This window comes from Malaclemys terrapin, chromosome 8, assembly GCF_027887155.1.
Source record: "Malaclemys terrapin pileata isolate rMalTer1 chromosome 8, rMalTer1.hap1, whole genome shotgun sequence".
Taxonomy (NCBI): Eukaryota; Metazoa; Chordata; order Testudines; family Emydidae; genus Malaclemys; species Malaclemys terrapin.
In genome coordinates this window covers 1,123,714-1,150,148 of record NC_071512.1, presented here as the reverse complement: position 1 = coordinate 1,150,148, position 26,435 = coordinate 1,123,714, and the positions used below count along the sequence as shown (strand labels likewise).

General features: G+C 65.8%; 1 protein-coding gene across 3 annotated transcripts; it reads right to left on the bottom strand.

Annotated features, from left to right (window-relative positions):
• Positions 1 to 90: 90 nt before the first annotated feature.
• Positions 91 to 24,613, bottom strand: HK3 (hexokinase 3). 3 transcript variants are annotated; one of them, XM_054037346.1, is made up of 19 exons: positions 24,506 to 24,613; positions 15,930 to 16,074; positions 15,687 to 15,849; positions 15,008 to 15,156; positions 14,607 to 14,726; positions 13,783 to 13,878; positions 13,414 to 13,513; positions 13,072 to 13,255; positions 12,144 to 12,281; positions 11,495 to 11,728; positions 10,878 to 11,182; positions 10,405 to 10,553; positions 4,608 to 4,679; positions 3,982 to 4,077; positions 3,437 to 3,536; positions 2,973 to 3,156; positions 1,899 to 2,054; positions 1,550 to 1,783; positions 91 to 458 (listed from the first exon to the last, which is right to left on the bottom strand). In XM_054037346.1, the coding sequence occupies exons 2-19, from the start codon at positions 16,065 to 16,067 to the stop codon at positions 314 to 316; spliced, it is 2,763 nt and encodes a 920-aa protein (XP_053893321.1). In that variant the 5' UTR covers positions 16,068 to 16,074; positions 24,506 to 24,613; the 3' UTR covers positions 91 to 313. The 3 variants fall into 3 exon arrangements, with proteins under 3 accessions (XP_053893321.1, XP_053893319.1, XP_053893320.1); XM_054037344.1 differs by having other exon boundaries at positions 4,608 to 4,727; positions 24,506 to 24,610; XM_054037345.1 differs by having other exon boundaries at positions 4,608 to 4,727; positions 24,479 to 24,598.
• Between the last annotated feature and the right edge of the window lie 1,822 nt (positions 24,614 to 26,435).

Below are 26,435 nucleotides of genomic sequence, written 5' to 3'. Positions count from 1 at the left end.
GTGCAAACGGCCTGCAGGGCGCCCGAGCTCCTCCCAACACGGGGCCCTCCAGTGTCCGGCGCTGGCAGCAAGAGACACCTCACCGCTGAGTTGTGCAGAAAGCTGGTTTATGCTTCGCCCCCCGCATGCCCGCTCAGGTGGCACGATGCCCTGGCACGGGGCAGGGAGAGCCCGTCTCACAGGGGCCTCGGCGTAGGGCCCAGGCTGAGTCCGCGTCCCAGCTGCCTGGCGCAGTCCCCGTGGGCAGGGCAGGGCTGGACCCAGCTGTCCTCCCCCCGCTGCAGGACTGGGGCTGGCGCCAGCCAGAGCAGGCTCAGGCCCGTTGGTGGCGGGCGACACGACAGGCAACAGCTGCGATGAGCGCGGCGCCTTTCCCCGAGCCGTCCTCCGACTGCAGGAAGGTGACGCTGCAGCGTGGGGCCAGCAGCCGCACCGTCGCCTGCACCTGCTGCGCGAAGCTGCAGAGAGGGGGGGAGTGAGGCCGAGCACCCTGTAACCTGCCCCCCTTCACTGCCCACCGGGCCCCGCAACCTGCCCCCCTTCACTGCCCACCGGGCCCCACAACCTGCCCCCCCTTCACTCCCTGCCGGGCCCCGCAACCTGCCCCCCTTCACTGCCCGCCGGGTCCCGCAACCTGCCCCCCTTCACTGCCCGCCGGGCCCCGCAACCTGCCCTCCCTTCACTGCCCGCCGGGCCCCGCAACCTGCCCCCCCTTCACTGCCCGCCGGGCCCCGCAACCTGCCTCCCCTTCACTGCCCGCCGGGCCCCGCAACCTGCCCCCTTCACTGCCCGCCGGGCCCCGCAACCTGCCCCCCTTCACTGCCCGCCGGGCCCCGCAACCTGCCTCCCCTTCACTGCCCGCCGGGCCCCGCAACCTGCCCCCCCTTCACTGCCCGCCGGGCCCCGCAACCTGCCTCCCCTTCACTGCCCGCCGGGCCCCGCAACCTGCCTCCCCTTCACTGCCCGCCGGGCCCCGCAACCTGCCCCCCCTTCACTGCCCGCCGGGCCCCGCAACCTGCCCCCCCTTCACTGCCCGCCGGGCCCCGCAACCTGCCCCCCCTTCACTGCCCGCCGGGCCCCGCAACCTGCCCCCCCTTCACTGCCCGCCGGGCCCCGCAACCTGCCCCCCCTTCAAAGCCCGCTGGGCCCCGCAACCTGCCCCCCCTTCACTGCCCGCCGGGCCCCGCAACCTGCCCCCCCTTCACTGCCCGCCGGGCCCCGCAACCTGCCCTCCCTTCACTGCCCGCCGGGCCCCGCAACCTGCCCCCTTCACTGCCCGCCGGGCCCCGCAACCTGCCCCCCTTCACTGCCCGCCGGGCCCCGCAACCTGCTCCCCCATCACTCCCTGCTGGGCGCTGCAACCTGCCTCCCTTCACTGCCCGCCGGGCGCTGCAGCCAGCCATTGCAGCTCTCCTTTGCTCACCCACAAGCAAGCCCCGTGTCCCTGCCCTCGGCCGCACCTGCTGCAACTCATCCCTGTCCCACCCGCCAGCACGGCCCCTCCCCCGTGTGCCAGCGGGGCCCAGCCGCCCCTCCCGCCCCCACTCACTGTGGGTGCAGCTTGTAGAGCGTCCCGTCCACGCCCACCGTCACCACGAGCTGCTCCAGGCCCCGGTTCTCCCGGATCTTCTCCACCACAGCAGCCACGGCTGCCCCGCAGAGCTGGGCCGCGCGCCGGGCCACCACCTGGCACACCTCCCGTACCAGCACACTGTCCTCGCAGGTGACGTGCAGCCCCAGCTCCTCCAGGATGGCGCACACCTGGCGCAGGGCCAGGCCGTCGCTGTGGGGACACCGGGGCACCGTCAGTACGGCTCCAGGCCCTCGCTCCCCCGCCGGAGCCATGGGCACCGACAGCGCCTGTCCCCTTCACCCTCCTGCGCCCGCCCCGCGCTCACCTCTCGATGAACGACAGGAACTTGGTCTGGAAGATGTCCGGGGTCTGGAGCTTGGGGGACGGGCGGCCTCGGAACAGAAGCCCCTTGGCCGTGAGCTCCAGCAGGATGCGCCGGACGATCTCGCCCAGATACATGCCACTGATGAGCTTCTCGAACCTGCCCCGGCAGGAGAGACCGACCGGCCGTCAGCACAGCTGCAGGGGCCCTGGCCAGCCCTGCCCCGGTACAGCCCTGCCCCAGGACGGCCCCTGGCCAGCCCCTTCTGCACCCCAGTACAGACCCCTGCCCAGCCCTACCCTGCCCCCAGGACAGCCACCTGCCCCGGTACAGCCCCTGGCCGGCCCTGCCCTGCCCCGCCCCAGGACGGCCCCTGGCCAGCCCCTTCCCCACCCCGGTACAGCCCCTGGCTGGCCCTGCCCTGCCCCGCCCCAGGACGGCCCCTGGCCAGCCCCTTCCCCACCCCGGTACAGCCCCTGGCTGGCCCTGCCCTGCCCCGCCCCAGGACGGCCCCTGGCCAGCCCCTTCCCCACCCCAGTACAGACCCCTGCCCAGCCCTACCCTGCCCCCAGGACAGCCACCTGCCCCGGTACAGCCCCTGGCCAGCCCCTTCTGCACCCCAGTACAGACCCCTGCCCAGCCCTACCCTGCCCCCAGGACAGCCACCTGCCCCGGTACAGCCCCTGGCCGGCCCTGCCCTGCCCCGCCCCAGGACGGCCCCTGGCCAGCCCCTTCCCCACCCCGGTACAGCCCCTGGCCGGCCCTGCCCTGCCCTGCCCCAGGACGGCCCCTGGCCAGCCCCTTCCCCACCCCGGTACAGCCCCTGGCCGGCCCTGCCCTGCCCCGCCCCAGGACGGCCCCTGGACAGCCCCTTCCCCACCCCGGTACAGCCCCTGGCCAGGCCGGCCCTTGTGCGGCCTCTGCCCAGGCCCGGTATGGCCCCCTGCCCGGCATGGTGTGGCCATTGCTCCCCCCACCCCAGTACAGCCCCAGCGCAGCCCCTGCTTAGTCCCTCTGCCCCCAGTACCCCACCCCTGCCGCCCGGCCCAGTCCCGGTGTAGCCCTGGCCCTGCCCACCTCTGCCTGCCGGGGTTCAGCGAGACCTCGTCCACCTGTCTGTCGAAGGGGGTGAAGAACGCGTCCAGGCAGCCGTTGTCGCCGAACGCCCCCCACTCCATGTTGATGCACATCCGCCCCTCCTCCCCCGCCAGGGTGCCCACGTTCCGCAGCTCCTCCATGTAGCAGGCGTTGGTGCCCGTGCCTGGGCGGGAGGGAGGGGGCGTCAGCACAGGCCCCTTCCCAGCCAGGCTGGGGCAGCGTCCTCTCCCCTGCTGCACTAGCCCCTGGAGTGGGGCAATGTCCAGGGGCCAGCACTGCGGGAGGGTGGGGGGGCACAGGCCATGTGCTACAGGGGGTGGGGGCCAAGCGGAGGGGGTTGAACACTGTCCTGGCTCCTGAACCCCCCCAGGCCGGGCAGTGCCTTGCCCTGGGGCTGGGGGGGTGCGCCTGCCCGCTGGGCACTGGGGGGGGCTGCCACTTACCCACAATGAGGCCGACCTCACAGTTGAGGTCATCGTAGCCACACGACATCATGGTTCCCACGGTGTCGTTCACTATGGCAACCACATCCAGCGCACAGTGCTAGAAAGAATGAGACCCGTTACTAGGCAACACAATTCCCCGTCACCAGAGCAACAGCACTGGCACACTGCCCTCCCCGTCTCCTGGGAAACGGCCCCTCCCTCTGCGTCTTCCCGGAGGGAGCTGCCAGCCTCAGCCAGGCCGGGCGCCCACCTGCTCCCCAGACACGCCAGCATCCTGTGCCTGGGCATTACCAGGGCACCGTCGGGTTGAGACCGAGCATCACACAGCCCTGAGCCCCCGGCAACCTAACCCCCGCCTGGTGCTCCTGGCGCGATGCCTGGCCGGGCACAACACCCCCACCCGGGAGCCTGATGCCCCGCCTGGCCCGATGGCCTGGCACTACGATGCCTCACCCCACCCCTGCCCCCTGGCCCAGTACAACGCCCTGCATCGCCCCCCCCCCCCCGGCTCAAGGGCTGCCTGCCCAGGCCCCGTGTCGTACATTTCTGCGCTTCAGAGCCTCCCGGAGCAGCTTCACCACGTCCTGCCCCACGCAGCCTGAGGCGTTGAATCCTTTGGTCCAGCTCAGCAGGACGCCCTGGGGACCGGACAGGAGGGTTGAGAGTTAACAAGCTACAGAACAGTCCACTTAGCAGCAACCTGGCTAGTACCACCTGCGGCATCACAGCCCCCGTCTGCGGGCACCTCCCAGCCCGCGGGCGTTAGCATCAATGGGCACCTGGCACCAGGCAGCCTGCTGCGCACCAAGGGCGCTGGGAAGACAGGCCCCAGCTGCAGGCAGGGATGGAAGCGCTGCCTGCCCTGGCCACGGCCCCCCCAGCCTCCCCTGGCACGTCCCAGCCTCCTCCTGGGGCACGGCACCCCCCAGCCTCCTCCTGGGGCACGGCCCCCCCCAGCCTCCCCTGGCACGTCCCCGCCTCCTCCTGGGGCACGGCCCCCCCAGCCTCCCCTGGCACGTCCCAGCCTCCTCCTGGGGCCACGGCCCAAACGTTTCCCCTGCCTAGCGCCCCAAGGGGGAAGTTCAGGGCAGTGGCTGCCCCCCCCCTGGTGGGGTGTTTGCATAACGTCCCCTCAGCCAGCGCAGCGCCGGTCGCCCCAGCCCCTCACCTGGTCCAGGCTGGTCTGCTGGCAGGGGAAGGAGAAGGTGAAGCCGAGCGGCAGCGTGTGGTCCATCATGCCCTGCTTGGTCTGAAAGTCCACGATGCACTCAACAATGTGGTCAAAGAGCTACAGAGATTTGGGGGGGGGGTCAGTGGGGGCTGCAGCCTGCCCAGGGCACTGGCACCCACTGGGGGCACCAGGCGCTGGGGTCACAGCCCCGAGCCAGGCCCTGCGTAGGGGCTGGGAAGTGAGAGGTGGTGCCCCCCCCCAGGCAGCCCCAGCCCACCCAGCAGCAGGGGCAGCATTTCCAGCCCCCCCGGAGTGGGAGGTGTGACGGAGCAGGGAGCAGGGCAGATTTGACCTGGGAATGTTGCAGGGGGGTTGCAGTGGGGATGTGGGACTTCCCTTGAAGGAAGCTACCTGAGCTGTAACCTGAGCCAGGAACGGGGGTGGGGAGAATTAACACCTTCTGCCCGGGAGACTGAACAAAGGAGAGGAGCAGCGGGAGGGGCTGGGAGTTTAGTTTCGGTTGGGGCTGGGTGGTGCAACGCAGGGAACCCCAAGCTGGGGTCTAAGCTCCCTGAACCTCCCAGAGGGACCTAATTGAGGGGGTCCGGTCGTACCTACACGCTCTGCTTGAGACTGTGTTCCTGTCCTTAAATAAACCTTCTGCTTTACTGGCTGGCTGAGAGTCGCAGTGAATCTCGGGAAGAGGGGTGCAGGGCCCTAACTCCCCCACAATCCGCAACAACTGGTGGCAGCGGTGGGATCTACTGCACCCCGTGGACGGCGCTTCCTGCAGTAAGTGACTGGGGAGCAGTAAAACGAAGGGGGATTGACGGGGACCAGGCGTGCTGAAGAGTGAGAGAGAGACGGTTATTACCCCTGGGAGTGTGTGACCAGCGAGAAAGACTTTTGCAGTAACAGGGTCCCCCGGGGGGATCGCAGCGAGTGGTCCCAGGGGCGGAGGAGTCTGCAGCTCGACCCTGGCAGAGAGGTGGTGACCTCGAGAAGGGCTGGCACACTAGGGGTCCCCCTGGGAACTGTGGGGAGCTGTGAGCACACAGGCCGGTGAGTGGCCAGCAGGAAGATGTATGCCAAGCGGCTTAAGAGCGACCTGGTGGAGCTGTGCAAGCAGAGGCGGCTGCGCATTGGGAGGCTCACCAAAGAACAGCTCATTGCCCAGCTGGAGGCGGAAGATCGCGCGAATGAACCGATCCCTGTGTCTCAGGGAAGCAGCCTGGCAGATGCAGCGCAGGCACCAGTGTCTGTCCCAGCTGGGAGTGGTCAGCCGGCTGCTGAGGGCTTCCCGAGACCCCTCCTTCCTATGCCTAGGGGAAGGGTGGGGAGAAGCCCAGCAAATACCGAGGGCGCCGTGACCCCCCCGGCCAGCAGGGGATCCCCCCGGCGAAGCCCGCCGGCCAGCAGAGGATCCTCCCAGCGACGTTCGGCATCCGGGGAGCGGAATTGGCTGGAATGGGAGAAAGAGCTAAAACTGAGGGAGCTGGAGGATCGTGAACAACAGAGACAGCATGAAGAGAGACAGCGTCAGCATGAACGGGAGGAGAAAGAGAGACAGCATCAGCGTGAACGGGAGGAGAAAGAGAGACAGCATCAGCGTGAAGAGAGACAGAGACAGCATGAACGGGAGGAGAAAGAGAGACAGAGACAGGAGAATGAGAGACAGCATCAGCGTGAACTGGAACTGGCGAGACTGAGGGGCAGCGAACCCCCGGCTGCGGTGAGTGAGGGGGGACCCAGGACTGCACGGAGCTTTGATAAGTGCATCATGGCCCCATACAAGGAGGGGGAGGACATGGATGACTTCCTGGAGGCCTTTGAGACGGCCTGCGAGCTGCACCGGGTTGATCCCGCGGACAGACTCCGGGTCCTTACCCCCTTACTGGACCCCAAATCCGTGGCATTGTACCGCCAACTGGGAGAGGCAGAGAAAGGGGACTACGAACTATTCAAAAGGGCCCTGCTACGAGAGTTTGGGCTGACTCCTGAGATGTACCGGGAAAGGTTCCGGAGTCAAGATAAAACCCCTGAGATCTCATATCTGCAACTAGCCGTCCGCATGGAAAGATATGCCAGCAAGTGGGCTGGTGGGGCCCAGACGAAGGAGGACCTGATTAAACTGCTGGTACTGGAGCAACTGTATGAGCGGTGCCCATCCGACCTGAGGCTGTGGTTGGTGGACAGAAAGCCAGAGAACCCGCGACACGCCGGGCAGCTGGCTGATGAGTTTGTAAAGAGCCGGTCAGGGGGTGGCAGGGAGGAGCCCCAAAGGAACAGGCCCGCCGCGATGCAGAGAGAGAGTCACCCTGGGACCTCCCAAAGGGGGAATATGGGGAATCCCCTCCCACGGGGAAGGCCCAGCATCAGGGACAACCGACCGGCTCGAGGGGACCCACGGGACCTGAGCTGCTATTACTGCGGCCGAAGAGGCCACGTTCGGGCCCAGTGCCCCAAGCTCAAGGACAGACTGAGCAGACCGAACCCGCACCAGGTTAACTTGGTAGAGGCCCAGACGGACGAGGGGCAGGCTTCCCACGCAAGAGGGGCTGGCAGCTTATCAACTGCTCAAGAGAGAGAAGGGCCCCCGGCCAGCTTCTCTGGGGGGCCAGATGCTCCGGATTCAAAGTTCTCCGTTTACAGGGTTGGTGCGGGGCTGTCCCTGCGGAGCGAGTGCCTTGTTCCCCTGGAGGTGGATGGGAAGAAAGTTTATGGATACTGGGACACGGGCGCAGAGGTGACACTGGCCCGACCCGAGGTGGTGGCCCCAGATCGGGTGGTGCCCAACACCTTCCTGACCCTGACCGGGGTGGGCGGGACCCCATTCAAGGTTCCCGTAGCGAGGGTACACCTGAAATGGGGGGCCAAGGAGGGCCCCAAGGACGTGGGAGTGCACCACCATTTGCCCACTGAGGTGTTGATGGGGGGGGACCTAGAGGACTGGCCAAGCAGCCCCCAGACCGCTTTAGTCATGACCCGTAGCCAGAGCCGGCGAGGGGCACTACGCCCGGACCTTGGGAAGGATGTCCCACCGGAGGCACCGAACCCTTCCCGGGTGGGAAGGGAAACCCCAAGGACAGGCCGCGGGGTGGCTGGGGCTTCCGACCCAGCCGACGAGAGGGAGCAGGTCCCCATCCCTTCCCCAGCCACCGAGTTCCAGGCCGAGTTGCAGAAGGACCCCTCCCTGCGGAAGCTAAGGGGCCTGGCTGACCTCAGTGTGGTACAGACCATGAGGAGAGGATGCAAGGAGAGGTTCCTGTGGGAGAAGGGGTTCCTGTACCGAGAGTGGGCTCCCCCGGGGGAAGTGGAGTCGTGGGGGATCAGGAGGCAGCTGGTGGTTCCCCAGAAGTTTCGCCACAAGCTACTGTACCTGGCCCATGACATCCCTCTCGCAGGGCACCAGGGGATCCGGCGCACCAGGCAGAGGCTGCTACAGAACTTTTACTGGCCCGGGGTCTTCACCAACGTCCGGCAGTACTGCCGATCCTGTGACCCCTGCCAGAGGGTGGGGAAGGCCCGGGACAAGGGGAAAGCAGCATTGAGACCTTTGCCCATCATAGAGGAGCCTTTCCAGAAGGTGGCCATGGACATAGTGGGACCTCTCAGCAAGGCGACCCGGTCTGGGAAGAAATACATCCTGGTGGTGGTCGATTTCGCCACCCGCTACCCCGAGGCAGTGCCCTTATCGTCCATTGAAGCAGACACTGTGGCGGATGCGCTACTGACCATTTTCAGCCGAGTGGGGTTCCCCAAGGAAGTCTTGACGGACCAAGGGTCCAACTTCATGTCGGCCCTACTCCGGTGCTTGTGGGAGAGATGTGGGGTCCGGCACACCTGGGCCTCAGCATATCACCCCCAATCCAACGGGCTGGTGGAGAGGTTCAATGGGACGCTAAAAATGATGCTGAAAACATTTATGAACCAGCACCCGCAGGACTGGGACAAGTACTTACCTCACCTGCTGTTTGCGTACAGGGAGGTACCCCAGGAGTCTACCGGGTTTTCACCTTTCGAACTGCTATATGGAAGGCGGGTAAGGGGGCCCCTGGACCTGATGAGAGACGAATGGGAGGGGAAGGCCACTCCTGACGGAGAGTCGGTGGTGGAGTATGTCCTGACCTTCCGGGAACAACTTGCCGAGCTCATGGGCCTGGCCAGGGAGAATCTGGCCAGGGCCCAGAGGAAGCAGAAGGTCTGGTATGACCGCACAGCACGGGCCCGCGCCTTCGCCACTGGGGATCAGGTGATGGTCCTCATCCCCGTGAGGAAAAACAAACTCCAGGCCGCCTGGGAAGGGCCCTTCAAGGTTGTCAAGCAACTAAACGAGGTAAACTATGTGGTGGAGCTGTCGAACCGGGCACACCACCACCGGGTGTACCATGTGAATATGATGAAGCCATATTATGACAGGGGGAATATGGTGTTGGCCGTGTGTGGACAGTGGGAGGGGCAGGGAGATGACCCTTTAGTAGATCTATTCCCTGGGACAAGAGTTGGCTTCCCCCTGGAAGCAATTCCTCTCTCTGATCGGCTAACCCCTGCCCAGCGAGCTGAGATCGGAGGGGTGCTGCATCTGTACCAGCAGCTGTTTTCCAACCAGCCTGGACGCACTAATCTGACTGTCCACCGGGTGCAGACAGGATCGCACCCGCCTATAAAATGCTCCCCCTTCCGAGCCACAGGGAAAACTGCTCAGGACCTGGAAAGAGAGGTCAATGACATGCTGGCTTTGGGGGTGATCCAGCCGTCTTCCAGCCCTTGGGCCTCGCCGGTGGTGCTGGTCCCCAAAAAGGACGGGTCGATCCGGTTCTGTGTGGACTATCGGAAGCTCAATGCCATCACTGTGGCCGATGCCTACCCCATGCCCAGGCCGGACGAGCTCCTAGACAAGCTGGGAGGTGCTCGGTACCTTACCACCATGGATCTTACAAAGGGCTATTGGCAAGTGCCGCTGGATGCAGATGCCAGGCTGAAATCGGCCTTTGTCACCCCTCTGGGGCTCTATGAGTTCCTGACCCTGCCCTTCGGCCTCAAGGGAGCGCCGGCCACCTTCCAGCGCCTGGTGGATCAGCTACTGAGGGGGATGGAGAGTTTTGCCGTGGCGTATATCGATGACATCTGTGTCTTTAGCCAGACCTGGGAGGACCACATATCCCAGGTTAGACAAGTGCTGGACCGACTCCAGAAGGCTGGGCTGACCGTAAAACCGGAGAAGTGCAAGGTGGGGATGGCTGAGGTATCCTACCTAGGCCACCGGGTGGGAAGCGGCTGCCTAAAGCCGGAACCAGCCAAAGTGGAGGTGATCAGAGACTGGCCCGCTCCTCAAACCAAAAAGCAGGTCCAAGTGTGACGGAGCAGGGAGCAGGGCAGATTTGACCTGGGAATGTTGCAGGGGGGTTGCAGTGGGGATGTGGGACTTCCCTTGAAGGAAGCTACCTGAGCTGTAACCTGAGCCAGGAACGGGGGTGGGGAGAATTAACACCTTCTGCCCGGGAGACTGAACAAAGGAGAGGAGCAGCGGGAGGGGCTGGGAGTTTAGTTTCGGTTGGGGCTGGGTGGTGCAACGCAGGGAACCCCAAGCTGGGGTCTAAGCTCCCTGAACCTCCCAGAGGGACCTAATTGAGGGGGTCCGGTCGTACCTACACGCTCTGCTTGAGACTGTGTTCCTGTCCTTAAATAAACCTTCTGCTTTACTGGCTGGCTGAGAGTCGCAGTGAATCTCGGGAAGAGGGGTGCAGGGCCCTAACTCCCCCACAATCCGCAACAGGAGGGAAGCCCGCAGTACCTGGGTGCCGGGGCCCTGGGCCACGTTCGGCGGGATGGAGTACACCTCGCTGACGATCTGCACGCCGCCCTGCTCCCGGCTGCCCACCTGCACCAGCAGCACACGGAAGTTGGTCCCTCCCAAGTCCAGCGCCAAGAAGTCGCCTCTCTCTGCAAAGGGCATGGGGAAAGGGAGGGGGTCAGAGCTAGGCACCAGCTCCTGCTCCGGGCACTCAGCAAACCCCCCACCCCCTGCCTAGCCCTGCAGGGCCCTACCCCATGGGCTCCGCCCTTCACCCCCAGCCCTTCCCACGCCCATGGAGGTAGGCCACAGACTGACCAGGCCCAGGTGTCCCCATCTCCTCGCAGGGACCCCCAGGCTGGGATGAAGCACTGGGAGGCAGCGGGGAGGGGGGTCCCCCAAGGCAGGAATGACCCCACACAGCCTCCCCCAGCCAGCGCCCCCCGCAGAGCCCCAGCCTGCCGGCCCCTCACCCGAGCCGTCGGGCGTGGCACAGACGTAGGTGGGCAGCATGCGGACAGAGGACATGGCGTGTGTCTCCTTCTTCAGCCCCAGCTCCATCTCCCGTCTCAGCAAGGCCTGCACCTTGCCCAGGGCATCGGGCGAGAGCTGCAGCAGTGCCAGGGTTTGGTTCACCTGGAGGCGCTGGGCTGCCAGCCTAGATGCCACTGCGGTCACCATGGCAATCCCCTTGCCGCTGCCATCCTCCGACTGCACCAAGGTGACCTCGCACTCGGGGGCCAGCTGCTTCACCAGCTGCTGCAGCGTCTGGCTGAACCTGGGGACCAAGGGAGAGCCTGGCACGGGGCTGGCAGGACTGGCTGAGCAGCCAGCTCCCCATGGGTCTGCCCTGACCCCCAGCCGCCGAGGGGCAGGCCCCCAGCCAGCTAGAGCGGAGCCACCACCGGGGGTGCTGGGCCCACAGCTCCCTCCTGTCGCCATGGGGCCCAGCTGGGGCCACGGAGCCCAGGGCACGGCACCAGCCCCACTACCCCATTCCCCACAGCTCCACCCCTTGGAGGGGCAGCTGGCACGCCTGGGAGCAGGCCCCATGTTCCCTGGTGTCCGGCACTGTCCTGGGGGCCCTTACTTGGAACAGGCCCGGTACACGGCTCCGGCCACGGCCACGCTGGTCTTCAGGCGCGTCAGTTCCCGGTTCCTGCACATGTGGCTGAGGATGGCGGCCAGGCCGGCGGCGCACAGGCCGGCGGCGCGAATGCAGACGGCGGTGCACACCTGCTGCATAATGAAGCAGTCCTGGTCGCTCGCCTCCAGCCCCAGCGCCCGCAGGACACGCTGCGCCGTGGCCAGTCCCACCTGCTCGCTGCAAAGGAGAGCACAGGGGCAGAGCCCTGCCATCAGCCTCCAGGCCTGACACGTGTGGGGAGAGACTCCAGGCCTGGCACCCCAAGGGCGCAGGGGGGGCACAGAGGACAGAGCCCTGCCATCTGGCTCCAGGCCTGGCACCCCTGGGGCATGGGGAGGGCACAGGGGTCACAGACTTCCATCCGTCTGTGTGGCTAGCACCCCTAGGATGCAGGGAGGGCACAGGGGCAGAGCACCCCTAGGATGCAGGGAGGGCACAGGGGATGGGGGCACTTGCTCTCCACACCACAGGTGGGTTCGTGTGTCACTCAGTCACAAGTGGAATGAGGTTGCAGGTCTCAGCAGTTATTGGCTGTCAGGCCTGGCCAGCAGGGAGTGCTGCTGTATACCCCAGGCCTCGGGGACCCACTTACTCTGTGATCTCCAGGATGTCCTTGGTCTGGACCAACCCCTTGGTCAGGAGGGCAGGAGTCGTGCGACCGCTGAAGAGCTCGACCAGAATGTGCCGGACGATTTCGCCCAAGTACAAGCCACCAATCATCTTCTCGAACCTGAGTGGGGGTGAAGGGGCTTGAGCCGCGCGCTGGGCAGGCAGGGCCACAGGGCCGTTGTCACGGAGTATTGGGGAACTCAGGGCCCTGCACCCCCGGCTTCCTGCGATTCACCATGACTCTCAGCCAGCCAGTAAAGCAGAAGGTTTATTTGGATGACAGGAATACAGTCCAAGACAGGTCTTGCAGGCACAGACAACAGGGCCCCCCCTCAGTTAGGTCCAGCTTGGGGTCCCAGGGCATCCCAGCCCCCCCCCCTTTGGGGGGTCAGAGCCATCTCTGCCTCCCAGCCATCTCTCCAGCCCGCTTCCAACACTCTGCCTTCAGCGACCCCTCACACAGCCTTTGTTCAGTTTCCCGGGCCAAGGTGTCACCTGGCCTCCAACCCCTTCCTGGGTTCTCATGTTACACGCTCAGGTATTCGCCTTCGGGCAGACTCCCATCCCCCAATGCAGACTATCCTAGCCACACTCCCGTCAGCATTCACAGACCACAGTAAGAACAGTCCCAGTTCGTCACAGCCACCACTCCCTGGGCATGGCCACCACCCAGCCCAGCCCAGCCCATCCCTGGGCACGGGCGGCCGTGGGGCTAGGGCCCGGCACCCCCGGAGAGCCCTGGGCACGGGTGGCCGTGGGGCTGGGGCCCGGCACCCCCGGAGAGCCCTGGGCACGGGCGGTCTGGCTCAGGCGCTGGGGAGCAGGTGCCACCGACGGGGAATCAGAGGTAGCCAATGCTCCGCGCCCCTCCCCTGCCAGGGATGCCCCCGGCCCCCCGCCCCTGACCCTACCTCTGCTTCCCTGGGTTCAGGGAGCCCTGGTCCACCTGGTGGTCGTAGGGGCTCAGCACGTCATTCAAGGCGCCGTTGTCCCCAAAGGAGCCCCATTCGGTGACCACGCCCATCCGGCCCTCGCTCTCCTCCACCACCTCCACGTGCCGCGCCTCCGCCATGAAGCAGCTGTTGGTGCCAGCGTCTGCCGGGTACAGGAGAGCAGTGAGGGGGCTGGGACGCCTGGCCAGTCTGTGCCAGGCAATGCCGGAGCCACCCCCGCCCCACGCCTCCCCAGCGCCCTGGTCCCGTCTGGCTCTGCCAGCCTCCCGGGGAGTCCCGGCCGGGGCGGGTCCCACTCACCGACAACCAGGCCGACCTCGCACGGCCCTGCACGGAGATCGCAGCTCATCATGGTGCCCGTGGTGTCGTTCACCACAGCGATGACCTTGATATTGTAGCGCTGGCCAGGCAGAGAGAGAGGGCACGATCAGCAGCCACCACCACCACGGAGCCCCGCCCTGCACTGCCCCACCCCCACCCCCACCCAGGGGGCCCCCAACCTGCCCCACACTGGCTCACGCAGGGGCCCCCCACCCCCCACTGCCCCACCCCCACCCAGGGGGCCCCCAACCTGCCCCACACTGGCTCACCCAGGGGCCCCCCACCCCACACCCCCACACAGGGAGCCTCCACTCTGCACTGCTCCCCCGCCGAGTCCCCCCCTCTTACAGCTTGCTTGTTGATGGCACTTTGCAGTAACTCCACCACGTCTCTCCCCTCCACGCCGGGGCATTTGAAGCGTTTTGTCCAGGAGATCAGGTAGCTCTGCCAGGAAAGAGCCCAGACCCTGCAGTCAGCCAGTCCTGCCCCACGCCCCGCAGCGCCCCCTGCTGGGAGCCCCCAGCCAACGCTCCCAGCCAACCCCCCTACAGCACCCCCTACAGGGAGCCCCCAGTGCTCCCAGCCAACTCCCCTACAGCGCCCCCTGCTGGGAGCCCCCAGCCAACCCCCCTACAGCGCCCCCTACAGGGAGCCCCCAGCCAATCCTCCTTCAGCGCCCCCTGCAGGAGCCCCCAGCCAACGCTCCCAGCCAACCCCCCTACAGCGCCCCCTACAGGGAGCCCCCAGCCAACGCTTCCAGCCAACCCCCCTACAGCGCCCCCTGCAGGGAGCCCCCAGCCAACGCTTCCAGCCAACTCCCCTACAGCGCCCCCTGCTGGGAGCCCCCAGCCAACTCCCCTACAGCGCCCCCTGCTGGGAGCCCCCAGTCAATCCTCCTTCAGCGCCCCCTGCAGGAGCCCCCAGCCAACGCTCCCAGCCAACCCCCCTACAGCGCCCCCTACAGGGAGCCCCCAGCCAACGCTTCCAGCCAACCCCCCTACAGCGCCCCCTGCAGGGAGCCCCCAGCCAACACTCCCAGCCAACCCCCCTACAGGGAGCCCCCAGCCAATGCTTCCAGCCAACCCCCCTACAGCGCCCCCTACAGAGAGCCCCCAGTGCTCCCAGCCAACCCCCCTACAGCGCCCCCTGCAGGCCCGGAGCGATGCGCTCACCTGGTCCAGCCGTGTCTGCCTGCAGCTGAAGGGGAAGGAGAAGCCCAGCTCGAAGTCCGTCCGGCGCGTGCGGTGCCCGTCCAGGAACTCACACAGGCATGTCGCCATGAAGGCAAAGAGCTGGGGAGCAAGGCTGGGAATTAGCAGGGCAGAGGTTGCCCCTTGCCCGGAGCCAAGCCTGCCCCCCTGCCGGCTCCAGGCTCTGCTGTGCTGGCGCTGTGCTCACAGCGCCCCCCAGCCCCAGGCTGCCCAGCTCCCGGCGCACCCTCTGCCCGGCGCCGGCTCCGTGGGGCCGGAGAACTGGCTGGCATGCAGCCAGCCGCAGTCCCACCTCCTGCTCCACCAGTTGCCAGGTGGGTCACCCCGTGTCCAGCAGGAGCGAGGGTGCCCTGCCCCCGTACCTTCTCGCCAGGGCCCTGCACGATTGCGTCTGTCACAGGAAAGTGCTGGTCCTTCACCATCACCTTCTGGCTTGTGTCCCCCGACAGCTCCATCAGCAGCACCCGCAAATCAGTGTCTCCCAGCTCCAGCACCAGGAATTCGCCTCTCTCTGCCCGACAAGCAGACGTGGTGTCAGGGCCTGGGTGCCCCAGCCTGGCATACAGGGGGGCACCCCCAGGACGCAGGTACTCTGCGCCCTGCCTGGCTTCTGCAGGAGCCGCTCATGCCCAGCAGATCCAGGGACCCAGTCGCTCAGCGGTACCATCCCTGACGGGCTCCAATCACCAGCTTGTGCAGCCGCGTCCCCCCCAGAACTGGCACCGCACCCCTCGCCGGCTCACTGGCCAGTCTGCGACGCTGGGCTCGCAGGTCCCCAGGGCAGGCCTGACGCCAGGTGCAGCGTGGTCAGCGACGGGGACAAAGGTGCCCGTGGGCCTGCGAGCCCCACGCCGGCTGCACATGATGGGCTGGGGCACCAAGCCCCTGTTCTTAGTGTGGGGCCCAGCCACAGCCCAGCAGGGATGGGGGGGTGCTGACACCCAAGCTCCGAAGCACCCCGGAGCACTGGCCCTGGAGGGGGAGCCTGGGGCACGTACCAGGAGGGGCCCCAGCCCCGGGCACCCACAGCCTGTCCCTTACCGGTGCCGTCCGGGATGGCGCGGATGAAGGTGGGCAGCATGCGCACTGTGGCTTGGGCGTGCGTCCAGTGGCTCAGGCCCCGCTCCATGGCCTCCAACATGCGGTCCTTAACCCGACGGAGCGTCTCCAGCGACAGGCACAAGGGCTGCAGGAAGCTCTGCATCTGGGAGAGGAGGCAGGGTCGGTCAAGGAGCACTCCCAGCAGAGCGCGCTGGCAGCAGGGGGCAGCGAGTGGGGGTTTACCTGCGCGGTGAGGTGTCGGCTCTGGGCCTGGGGGCTGCCGCTCTTGCTGACGCCAGCCAGTCCGAGGCCAGGGCACGGGGGGCTCAGCTGGCTTGGGGGGGGCTTCCCCACCAAGGGCGTCTCCTGGCCGGAACTCATCTGGGGCCTGCAGGGGCAGAGAGCAGGGTCAGTTCCCTGCACCAAGGGGAAGCTGCAGAGCCAGCCTATGGCCCCCCCAGCCCCCGCCCTGCGGGCCAGGCACCCGCCAAGGGAGGAGCAGGCGTCTCATTGGGTGCACCGGGCCCCAGGGTGGGCGAGCGCCCTGCCCTCGAGCCCAGAGCCCCTCCACAATCAGGGGGCCACGGGGGCTCCCCAGCTGCCAGCCTTGCCAGGGCGCTGGCACTTCCCAGCGGCAGGAGGCAGAGCCAGCCCCTGCCAGCGCCCCCAGAGCTCAGCAGCTGCAATAATTCATGTGGGGCGGCCCCAGCATGATCCCCCCCCTCACCCCAGCGCCTCACCCCCGGCAGGGTGCGAATCCTCAGCTCACCCCTGTGAGCGCAGAGAGCGACGGATCTCTGAGCACCGATTAACCACAGAACAGATAGCCTGGCACACGCCCAGCCCAGCACATGCCCAGCCTCAAAACATGCCCAGCCCCGGCCTGCACTGCCCAGCTTGGCACATATCCAGCCCCAGCCTGCACTGCCCAGCCCAACACACGTCCAGCCCTGGCCTCCAATGCCCAGTCCCGGCACACACCCAGCCCGGCACACACCCATCCCCGGCACACACCCATCCCGGCACACACCCAGCCCGGCACACACCCATCCCCGGCACACACCCATCCCGGCACACACCCAGCCCGGCACACACCCAGCCCCGGCACACACCCAGCCTCAAAACATGCCCAGCCCCGGCCTGCACTGCCCAGCTTGGCACATATCCAGCCCCAGCCTGCACTGCCCAGCCCAACACACGTCCAGCCCTGGCCTCCAATGCCCAGTCCCGGCACACACCCAGCCCGGCACACACCCATCCCCGGCACACACCCATCCCGGCACACACCCAGCCCGGCACACACCCATCCCGGCACACACCCATCCCCGGCACACACCCAGCCCGGCACACACCCAGCCCCGGCACACACCCATCCCCGGCACACACCCATCCCGGCACACACCCATCCCCGGCACACACCCATCCCGGCACACACCCAGCCCGGCACACACCCATCCCCGGCACACACCCATCCCGGCACACACCCAGCCCGGCACACACCCAGCCCGGCACACACCCATCCCCGGCACACACCCATCCCGGCACACACCCATCCCCGGCACACACCCATCCCGGCACACACCCAGCCCGGCACACACCCAGCCCGGCACACACCCAGCCCCGGCACACACCCATCCCCGGCACACACCCATCCCGGCACACACCCATCCCCGGCACACACCCATCCCGGCACACACCCAGCCCGGCACACACCCATCCCCGGCACACACCCATCCCGGCACACACCCAGCCCGGCACACACCCAGCCCGGCACACACCCATCCCCGGCACACACCCATCCCGGCACACACCCATCCCCGGCACACACCCATCCCGGCACACACCCAGCCTCAAAACATGCCCAGCCCCGGCCTGCACTGCCCAGCCCGGCACACGCCCAGCCCTGGCAGCTGCACAAGCACACACCGAGGGTGCTGGGACAGAGGGGGAATTTTTCATACTATTTTGGATGAATAGTGTGTGTGCCTCGGTTTCCCTGACGTGGTCCATGGGTAACTAGGTGAGGGGACAGGGCTGTTTGCTCTTTGCAGAAGCCCAGCAATACCGGCATGGCCAACACCTGGCTGCCTGGGCCCCATGCCCATGGCGAGACCCAGAAGACAGTGGCCTCTCCAATTCCTGGACATTTGGCACCTAGCAACACCAGACTGTGGCTGGCCCCTCCTTGGGAAGCCAGGCGGGTGCGACCAGCTGGAGGACAGAGGACTGAGGTGGGGCTGCTGGAGGCAGGGGAGAAGTGTCTGGCCGTCAGAGGGCGCCGGGCTCTGCACTGCCCCGGATGGACCAGGCTGATACTTTCTGTCTCTGCTGTGTCCAGACACCTCCTAACCCTCCTGCTGTCCCAGGCAGGCGGGGAGTCACTCCAGGGTCAGGCAGCCGGGGGTGCATGGCGCCCTCAGGCGTCCAAGCCAGGTGCACTCGCTGCAGGGAGCTCACAGCGTGACCTGGGGTGCTGAGGGCTCTGGGGGGTCAGTCCCAGGAGGCGGGGAAACCGAGGGGCTGAGCCCAGCGAGAGGGTGACCCTACAGGGGCTGACACACCAAATGGGGGCTCCAGGGACTGCTGAGAGCCGTGCGAGAGCGCCAGGCCTGGGGAGCCATGACAGGCTGTGCCAAAGCGGGGGATTGTCTTGTTTTCTCAGGGGGTTGCATGCAGCATGTGGGGGACTCGGTTTCCCTGTGTGCTGCACATGTAACGCAGTGGGGGATGGGGTTTGTTGTTGCAGAGGACTAGGTGTGACCTCGCCTACCAGACCAGCCAGGACCCAGGACAATGGCCTGGAGATTGGGTGCCCTAGCAACTGGTTACCGGGAGGCTCAGCCCAGCTTAGACATCAGCCGGTTCTGGCCAGTGGGGGGACAATGGGCTGAGAGACCAGTCGGGTCCAGCTAGTGGGAACGAAGGACGGAAGCAGGAGGGTCCAGGTGACCTGTTTGCCTGGGACGGAAGACAAAGGACGGAGGAGGGGCTGGTGGGGAAGGTGATCTAGGATGATCAGCTAGAAGGAGGGGGCTGCTGGACCGGGGACAAAAGGCAGCCTGAGTCACCTGGGGTGCGGGACAGGCCAAGATGGCTGGTGCTGAGACTGGCCCGGCCCAGGGGCTCTGAGAACGGCCTGGGCTGGGTTCAGCCATTCAAAAACCTCCTGTTTTCTGCTGGCTGAGAGTCACTTCAGGCTGGAGATCGGGGGGGGGGGGGGGGGGGGGGGGCGGGGAGAAGAGGGCATTATTCCCTCTGGGAGTGGAGGCCTCGGGGGCCCAGAACAAGGGGACTCCCTGCAGGGCCCACAGCAGAGCCAGGCATGGTGGAGACTCGGAGAGGTGCAGGCCTGGGAGGTAGAGGAGCCTACGGCTTAACCCCCGAGAGAGAGGGGACCCCTGAGAAGGGCTGTCGCACTGAAGGGGGTGTCACGTTATTGATTTGAACTGGGACTATATAGAACATGGTTGCAACCAAAGTCCTGTAGTGGCACCAAATCTTGTATAAAGGGGGTCAAATGGAGTGTCTAAGACAAGGTTACGGTTTGCTGGTTATGATTATGCTGTCTATATGTGTGTATCAATTTGGTAGTTGAAGTTATGAATGTTGGCTCTATACTGTCTGTATGGCAAACTTATGCTATGCTTCTGGGAGACATCCCAGCCAAGTTGGTGTTAGCTCTGCCTAGCCTGCTTGATGGCCCATTAAGGACCATCAGCTATACAATGGACCCATTGAGAGAAGGCAGATACGCCTTGTACCTCGGCAAAGTATGCAGGGACTGGCCCATGTGACTCCAGACTCCATTTTGCTGTAATTTTCCACAGTAAGAACAAAGAGATGTTCTCACACCTGCAAAAGACTATAAAAGGCTGATGCCTCATCTCCATCTTGTCTTCAATCCTGCTTCTTACCTCTGGAGGGACTTTACGACAAATGGAAGCTCTGAACAAAGGACTGAATGACCCATCCCAGCTGGGGATGTTTCAGAGACTTGATTTGAACCTACAGTTTATTCCATCACTGCTACAAGCCTGAACCAAGAACTTTGCCATAACTGTGTGTAATTGGTTCCATTTAACCAATTCTAACTCTCATCTCTATCTTTTTCCTTTTATGAATAAACCTTTAGATTTTAGATTCTAAAGGATTGGCAACAGCGTGATTTGTGGGTAAGATCTGATTTGTATATTGACCTGGGTCTGGGGCTTGGTCCTTTGGGATCGGGAGAACCTTTTTTCTTTACTGGGGTATTGGTTTTCATAACCGTTTGTCCCCATTAAGAGTGGCACTGGTGGGGATACTGGGAAACTGGAGTGTCTAAGGGAATGGCTTGTGTGACTTGTGGTTAGCCAGTGGGGTGAGACCAAAGTCTTCTTCGACTGGTTTGGTTTGCCTTAGAGCTGGAAAAACCCCAGCCTAGGCCTGTGACTGCCCTGTTTGAGCAATTTGTCCTGAATTGGCGCTCTCAGTTGGGTCCCGCCAGAACAGCATCATTACAGGGGGCTCCTCCCAAGGGCCCTACGGAGCAGGGCCAGCTCTAGGCACCAGCAAACCAAGCACGTGCTTGGGGTGGCACAATTCCAGGGGCGGCATTCCGAGTGGGGTTTTTTTCTGCAGTTGCGCTCTTGGAGGTTTTTTTTTTTTTTCTTTTGCTTGGGGCAGCAAAAAACCTAGAGCCGGCCCTGCTATGGAGCCGAGAGCCCGGCCCTGGGAGCCGTGACCCAGGTGCACACTGCCCGGCCGTCACAGAGCCACCCACAGAAACGCAGCCCATGGCACTGTGCGCCCACCTGGGCACCGACAGCCATCCGAGGAACGCAGGTGCCTGACCCACAACACCGGCCACATGGGCACACGGGCCGGAGCTTTGCCTCGGCAGCCCCCCCAAGTGCCACGGAGGAAGGCCTCAGGATACGTGACAGGAAATGCCATGAGCCTAGGGAACTTGGGTCCTTCAGGACAACTCACGCCGGGCACTGCCCTCCGGGCCGCTGGAGCTCAGCCCGGAGCTGGGGACGATCTGTCCCAGTGGCAGGAGCCCAGAGCTGAGCACGGCGAGCCGAGGCAAAGCCCTGACCACTGCCCCGAAGCGATAGCCCAGCCTGGAGCTGCGGCTGCGGGGAGCTAAGGCAGGCCGATGCCGCGCCCCTGCACCAAGTGATAGACCCACGCCCAGCCTGGGCGCACACAGCACCCCCGGCCAATGCTGGCCCCAGGACACCCGCTGGAGCTGGCCCTGCCGACGCGTGAACAGTGCGAGCTGCCGGCCGCTGGCAGTGCCCAATGCTGGGAGACCAGCTCCCCTGCCACGGCGCAGCCGCTGCGCCCCAGGGCGTGGCTGTGGGGCTGGCACTAGCTTCGCCCCACAGCTTCCCTTCCCCTCACGCTGCCCAGGCTCAGGTCCGGCCTCTCTGGGAACAGGAAACTGCGAGTCAGTTTGTTCTTGTGTAACTGTCCATTGCCTCACCCTGCCCGTTCCCCTGCCACACCCCTTCCCTTGACCCTCACCCTGCCCCTTCCCCCCCACTCTGCCCGTTCCCCTGCCACACCCCTTCCCTTGACCCTCACCCTGCCCCTTTCCCCCCCGCTCTGCCCGTTCCCCTGCCACACCCCTTCCCTTGACCCTCACCCTGCCCCTTTCCCCCCGCTCTGCCCGTTCCCCTGCCACACCCCTTCCCTTGACCCTCACCCTGCCCCTTTCCCCCCGCTCTGCCCGTTCCCCTGCCACACCCCTTCCCTTGACCCTCACCCTGCCCCTTTCCCCCCCGCTCTGCCCGTTCCCCTGCCACACCCCTTCCCTTGACCCTCACCCTGCCCCTTTCCCCCCCGCTCTGCCCGTTCCCCTGCCACACCCCTTCCCTTGACCCTCACCCTGCCCCTTTCCCCCCCGCTCTGCCCGTTCCCCTCCCCTCACCCAGGCCTGATTTCAGCGCTAACCTGAGGGCAGCCAGGGCTCAGTCCTCGCCTGGCCACCGCCCACCTTGCGTCCCCTCCCCGTCCCTGAAAGCAGCTGCCATCCCCCCTCCCCAGGGTCCCTGCGGGGCGCCCAGCCGGAGCCAGAGCCCAGCGTGTGCCAGCGGGTGGGGGGGCAAAGCTCTGACAGCGGGCTCCAGTCCCGCCCCAGCGTAGGGCACCGGGGTCGCCAGAGCCTCCCCTCCTGGTTGTGCCCTGCGGCCCAGGGCTGCAGGACTGCGTGGCCAGGCAGAGCAAGCAGGGACAGCCTGGGAGCCAGTTCGCGGGGTGAGGTGCCTTGTGGCTGGGGGTCCCCAGCTCCTCGCTGGAGGGAGGCACCAGCTGCTGTGCCCCACCGGGTGGCGCGGGGCTGCCCCAGACCCGGCTCTCTGTGCCCCACTGGGCAGCGCGGGGCTGCCCCAGACCCGGTTCTCTGTGCCCCGTCCTGGCTCTCTGTGCCCCACCGGGCGGCGCGGGGCTGCCCCAGACCTGGCTCTGTGTGCCCCCCCGGGCGGCGTGGGGCTGCCCCCGACCCGGTTCTCTGTGCCCCACCCTGGCTCTCTGTGCCCCCCCCCGGGCGGCGTGGGGCTGCCCCCGACCCGGTTCTCTGTGCCCCACGGGGCGGTGTGGAGTTGCCCCCGACCCAGTTCTCTGTGCCCCGCCCTGGCTCTCTGTGCCCCACCGGGCGGCGCGGGGCTGCCCCAGACCCGGTTCTCTGTGCCCCGTCCTGGCTCTCTGTGCCCCACCGGGCGGCGCGGGGCTGCCCCAGACTTGGCTCTGTGTGCCCCCCCGGGCAGCGTGGGGCTGCCCCCGACCCGGTTCTCTGTGCCCCACCCTGGCTCTCTGTGCCCCCCCCGGGCGGCGTGGGGCTGCCCCCGACCCGGTTCTCTGTGCCCCACGGGGCGGCGTGGGGTTGCCCCCGACCCAGTTCTCTGTGCCCCACCCTGGCTCTCTCTGTCCCCCCCGGGCGGCGTGGGGTTGCCCCCGACCCGGTTCTCTGTGCCCCGCCCCGGCTCTCTGTGCCCCACCGGGTGGTGCAGGGCTGCCCCAGACCTGGTTCTCTGTGCCCCGCCCCGGCTCTCTGTTGCCCCCCGGGCGGCGTGGGGCTACCCCCGCCCTGGCTCTCTGTGCCCCCCGGGCGGCATGGGGCTGCCCCGTGTGCCCCTTGAGGCATGGCTTGCCCCTGTGACTCTGCCTTTCACAGGGCGGGGCTGGGAGCAGCCCCCACCTCCAAGTCAAACCTGCTGTGGGGCCAGGCCGGGCTCTCTGGCACCATGGGGGTGGGGTCTCTACCCTGAGCTGCTTGGACCCACCCCCCCCCAACACTGCCTGAAGTGGCAGTGGTGGTGCGGGAGGCCGGACGCCCGGCTCAGCCCCAGGAAGTGGGTTGTGTCACAGGCCTGCGGCTGGGCCCAGCCTCTGGGGCTGCCCCTCGCTGGGACATTCACCAGGGAACTCTAGGGCCACTGTGCCAGCTTTGTATCCTCTGCTCTGCCAAGGTCTCTGACCTGTCCCCCCAGCCAGTCCTCCTCCAGCTCTGCCAATGCACCCGGCCCCTGACCCACGGCACCACTGGCGCGCCCCTCCCAGGCTGTCACCCTGCTCTGGGCGGGGGGGGGAATCACTGGGATCCCTAGAAAACAGCTTCATTGTGCCGGGAAAGGCTCCAGACTCTCCTTGGAACCGGCTCTGCCAGGGCGAGTTGCAGACGGGCAGCCTGCGTCAGGCACCGGAATCCCACCACACTAAGTACCCGGAGAGGGAGTGGCCTGGGGCCAGGATGTGCCATGCCCCACTGGCACCCTGCATTTCTCCCCAGCTGGCTGGAGCCCAGAGCCTGCGTCCCCCGTAGGCCAGGCCTGGCCCCGTTGCAGCGCTCAGGGCTGGAGGGAGCTCCCTGGGCCAAGCTGGGATCCTTGGGGGAATTGCTTTCGTGTCCAGCCCCAGCCGCTCCTCGGATGCTGCAGCCGTGGAGCCAGGCCCGTCCCCAAGCAGTGTCTGGGGGCAGCGGGGCGAGAGGGCCAGGAACACAGGCGCCCGCAGGCAGCCCGAGCACCCGGTCCTGGTGCCGCTCTCCGAGTGCCCCGGCAGAGGTCTGGTGCTGCTGGGCTGGTCCTGGCAGAACCCACCAGGTGTTTCTGCCCTGGGGCGAAGCGGCAGGAGAGCCCTGACTCCTTGGCAGGGCGTCTCGGAGTGGGGCCAGCTCAGACTGCGGGGGGAGGAGACAGTGTGGGGCTGCCCCCCTGCCGAGCTGGGGCAGACTATTTCCAGGCCAATTTGCATTTACCTTCAGTTCCAATTAGCACTTGTAGATTTGAGCCCAATGTTTTAATTAGCTCAGCGATTATTTGTGCCATTAATTAGGCAGCCACATTAATGAGCCCTCCCCCTCCCAACTAGCAGTTGGAGCAGCGGGCGGCTCGGCAGGGGGAGCAGGGTGTGAGCCCAGGGCGCTGGGTCCCAGCAGGTGCTGCTGCCTGGCCCAGGTTCCCCAGTTCGCCCCTTTGGAGAGGAGCTGGGGGGAAACCGGTGGGTGCTGAGCTCGCTGTCCAGGCTCGGAGCATCCCGGCTCCGCCCCGAGGGACCTGGCACTGCTCACCGGCCTGCAACGTGGGCCAACAGCTCCTCACCCCGGGCCGGGGAGGGGGGGGACAGGGGGTCCCACATGAATTCATGTCTGAGCCGGCACCTCCCCATATGCTAGAGCTGCAGCTGGCACCATAAGGGTCAGACGTGAAAGCAACCCCCCGACCAAGCCAACGCCAGAGCCCAGGAAACCCCCACAGCTGCAGCCAGCCCAGGTGACAACCAACAGCCCTCCCATCCTGTGCTGGCACCTTGCTCGGTGCCCAGCCCTGACTCACCGGGGCTGGGGTGCCTGCTGTGGGCTGCGGGGCGCTCCTGGCACTGCTGCGTGTGCTCGCTCCACACGCTCTCCCGGCTGTGGTCGAATATCAAAAGTGAAAGCAGCATTTGACAAGCTATAAAGTTTTCCTGCACGTAACTCTCTTACTACACGTACTCTTACTGGACATACTCCGCCCTGTCGTCTGCCTGCCAATCCGCGCAGCCTCTGGTGGAAAGCGGGGACCCTGCCCTCCCAGCCACACCCTTCACTTCCTGGAGCTAGGGGCATCACCCCTGGGGTCATTGAATCCACCAGAGACAGCCATGCCCAGCCCCCCGCCTGCACATGCACCACCTGGAGCACAGGGCTGGCATCCGGACTCCTGGGTTCTCCTCCCAGCTCCCATGCTCAGGAAAGACTGCAGCAGCCCAGGTTAATCGCAGGTGCCTGCCTGCTGGGCGTGGGGCTCCGAGACCCCTTAGAGAGATTAATGAGTCTGGTCTACAGCCTTAGCTTGGTCCTGCACCGAGCTCCAGAGGTCCCAGGCTGGGTCCCGCCCGCCAGCGACCAGGGTCTGTCGGTGTTACACGGGGGGCTCCAAAGAGGATGGAGCTCGGCTGTTCTCAGTGGTGGCAGATGACAGAACAAGGAGCAATGGTCTCAAGTTGCAGTGGGGGAGGTTTAGGTTGGATATTAGGAAACACTATTTCACTAGGAGGGTGGTGAAGCACTGGAATGGGTTATCTAGGGAGGTGGTGGAATCTCCATCCTTAGAGGTTTTTAAGGCCCGGCTTGACAAAGCCCTGGCTGGGATGATTTAGTTGGGGATTGGTCCTGCTTTGAGCAGGGGGGTGGACTAGACACCTCCTGAGGTCCCTTCCAGCCCTGAGAGTCTCTGATTCTATGTTCCAGACTCATGGACACGTGCTCCCCCACTGCAAGGGTCGAGCCTGGCCCCTCAGCCTGGGCTGGGACCCTGCTGTCACTCCACGGAGAAGGGGTCACTGCTGTGCCCCACAGAGCGGGAGAGGTCTGCCCCAGGCCAGCCGAGCAGGGAGGGAAGCCAGACTGCCCCTGGGAACTGGGCAGGACCAAACCCCGGGAACTGGCCGCCTCCCCTGCTCCAGCAACTCAGGGGCCTCAGGCAGCAACGGTCAGGGGCTGGGCTAGGCTGCCGTGGGTGGGGAACCCTTAGGAAGAGCTCTGGCCAGGGGCGGCAAGCCACGGGGGGCAGTCTGCCGGTCCCTGCAAGGGTGGCAGTCAGGCGGCATTCGGCGGCTTGCCTGTGGGGGGTCTGCCGGTCCCGCGGTTTCGACAGCAATCCGGCGATGGGTACGCCAAAGCTGCCGTCCGGTGGACCTCCCGCAGAAACACCGCCAAAGCCACGTGACTGCCATGCTTGGGGCAGCAAAACACATAGAGCCGCCCGTGGCCCTGGCCGGTGGGGCTCTGGCGTGGCCACAGACTGAAACTGGGCCCTTGCTAACATGTGTGTCACTGAGCGTGGGGGAGTCAGGGCCCTGCACCCACTGCCTGGGATTCCCCGGGACTCTCAGCAGCCAGCAACACAGGTGGTTTATTGGACAATAGGAACACAGTCTACAGCAGAGCGTGTAGGTACAGCCAGGACCCCTCAGTCAAGTCCTTCTGGGGGGGTTAGGGAGCTTAGACCCCAGCTGGGGGTTCCCTGCGTTGCACCACCCAGCCCAAACTGAAACCAAAAAACCAAAACTCCTCCAGCAGCTCCTCCCCTCCTTTGTCCCGTCTCCCGGGCAGAAGGTGTTATTTCTCCCACCCCCTCCCGGCTCAGGTTACAGCTCAGGTATCTCCCTTCAAGGGAAGGCCCCCATCCCCAATGCAACCCCCCTGCAACATTCAGGTCAAATCCGCCCGCTCCCTGCTCCGTCCCAGCGTGCACTGCCAGGGGCAGCTGTGCCAGCCGCTGG

What these genes read in the sequence shown, in the direction of transcription:
- HK3 (XM_054037344.1), bottom strand. Translation starts at nt 16,067, where the DNA reads ATGAGTTCCGGCCAGGAGACGCCCTTGGTGGGGAAGCCCCCCCCAAGC. An exon ending in GCCGACACCTCACCGCGCAG is followed by an intron (nt 15,850 to 15,929) that starts GTAAACCCCCAC and finishes CTCCTCTCCCAG; the next exon opens with ATGCAGAGCTTCCTGCAGCC. An exon ending in TGCCACGCCCGACGGCTCGG is followed by an intron (nt 10,554 to 10,877) that starts GTGAGGGGCCGG and finishes TGCCCTTTGCAG; the next exon opens with AGAGAGGCGACTTCTTGGCG.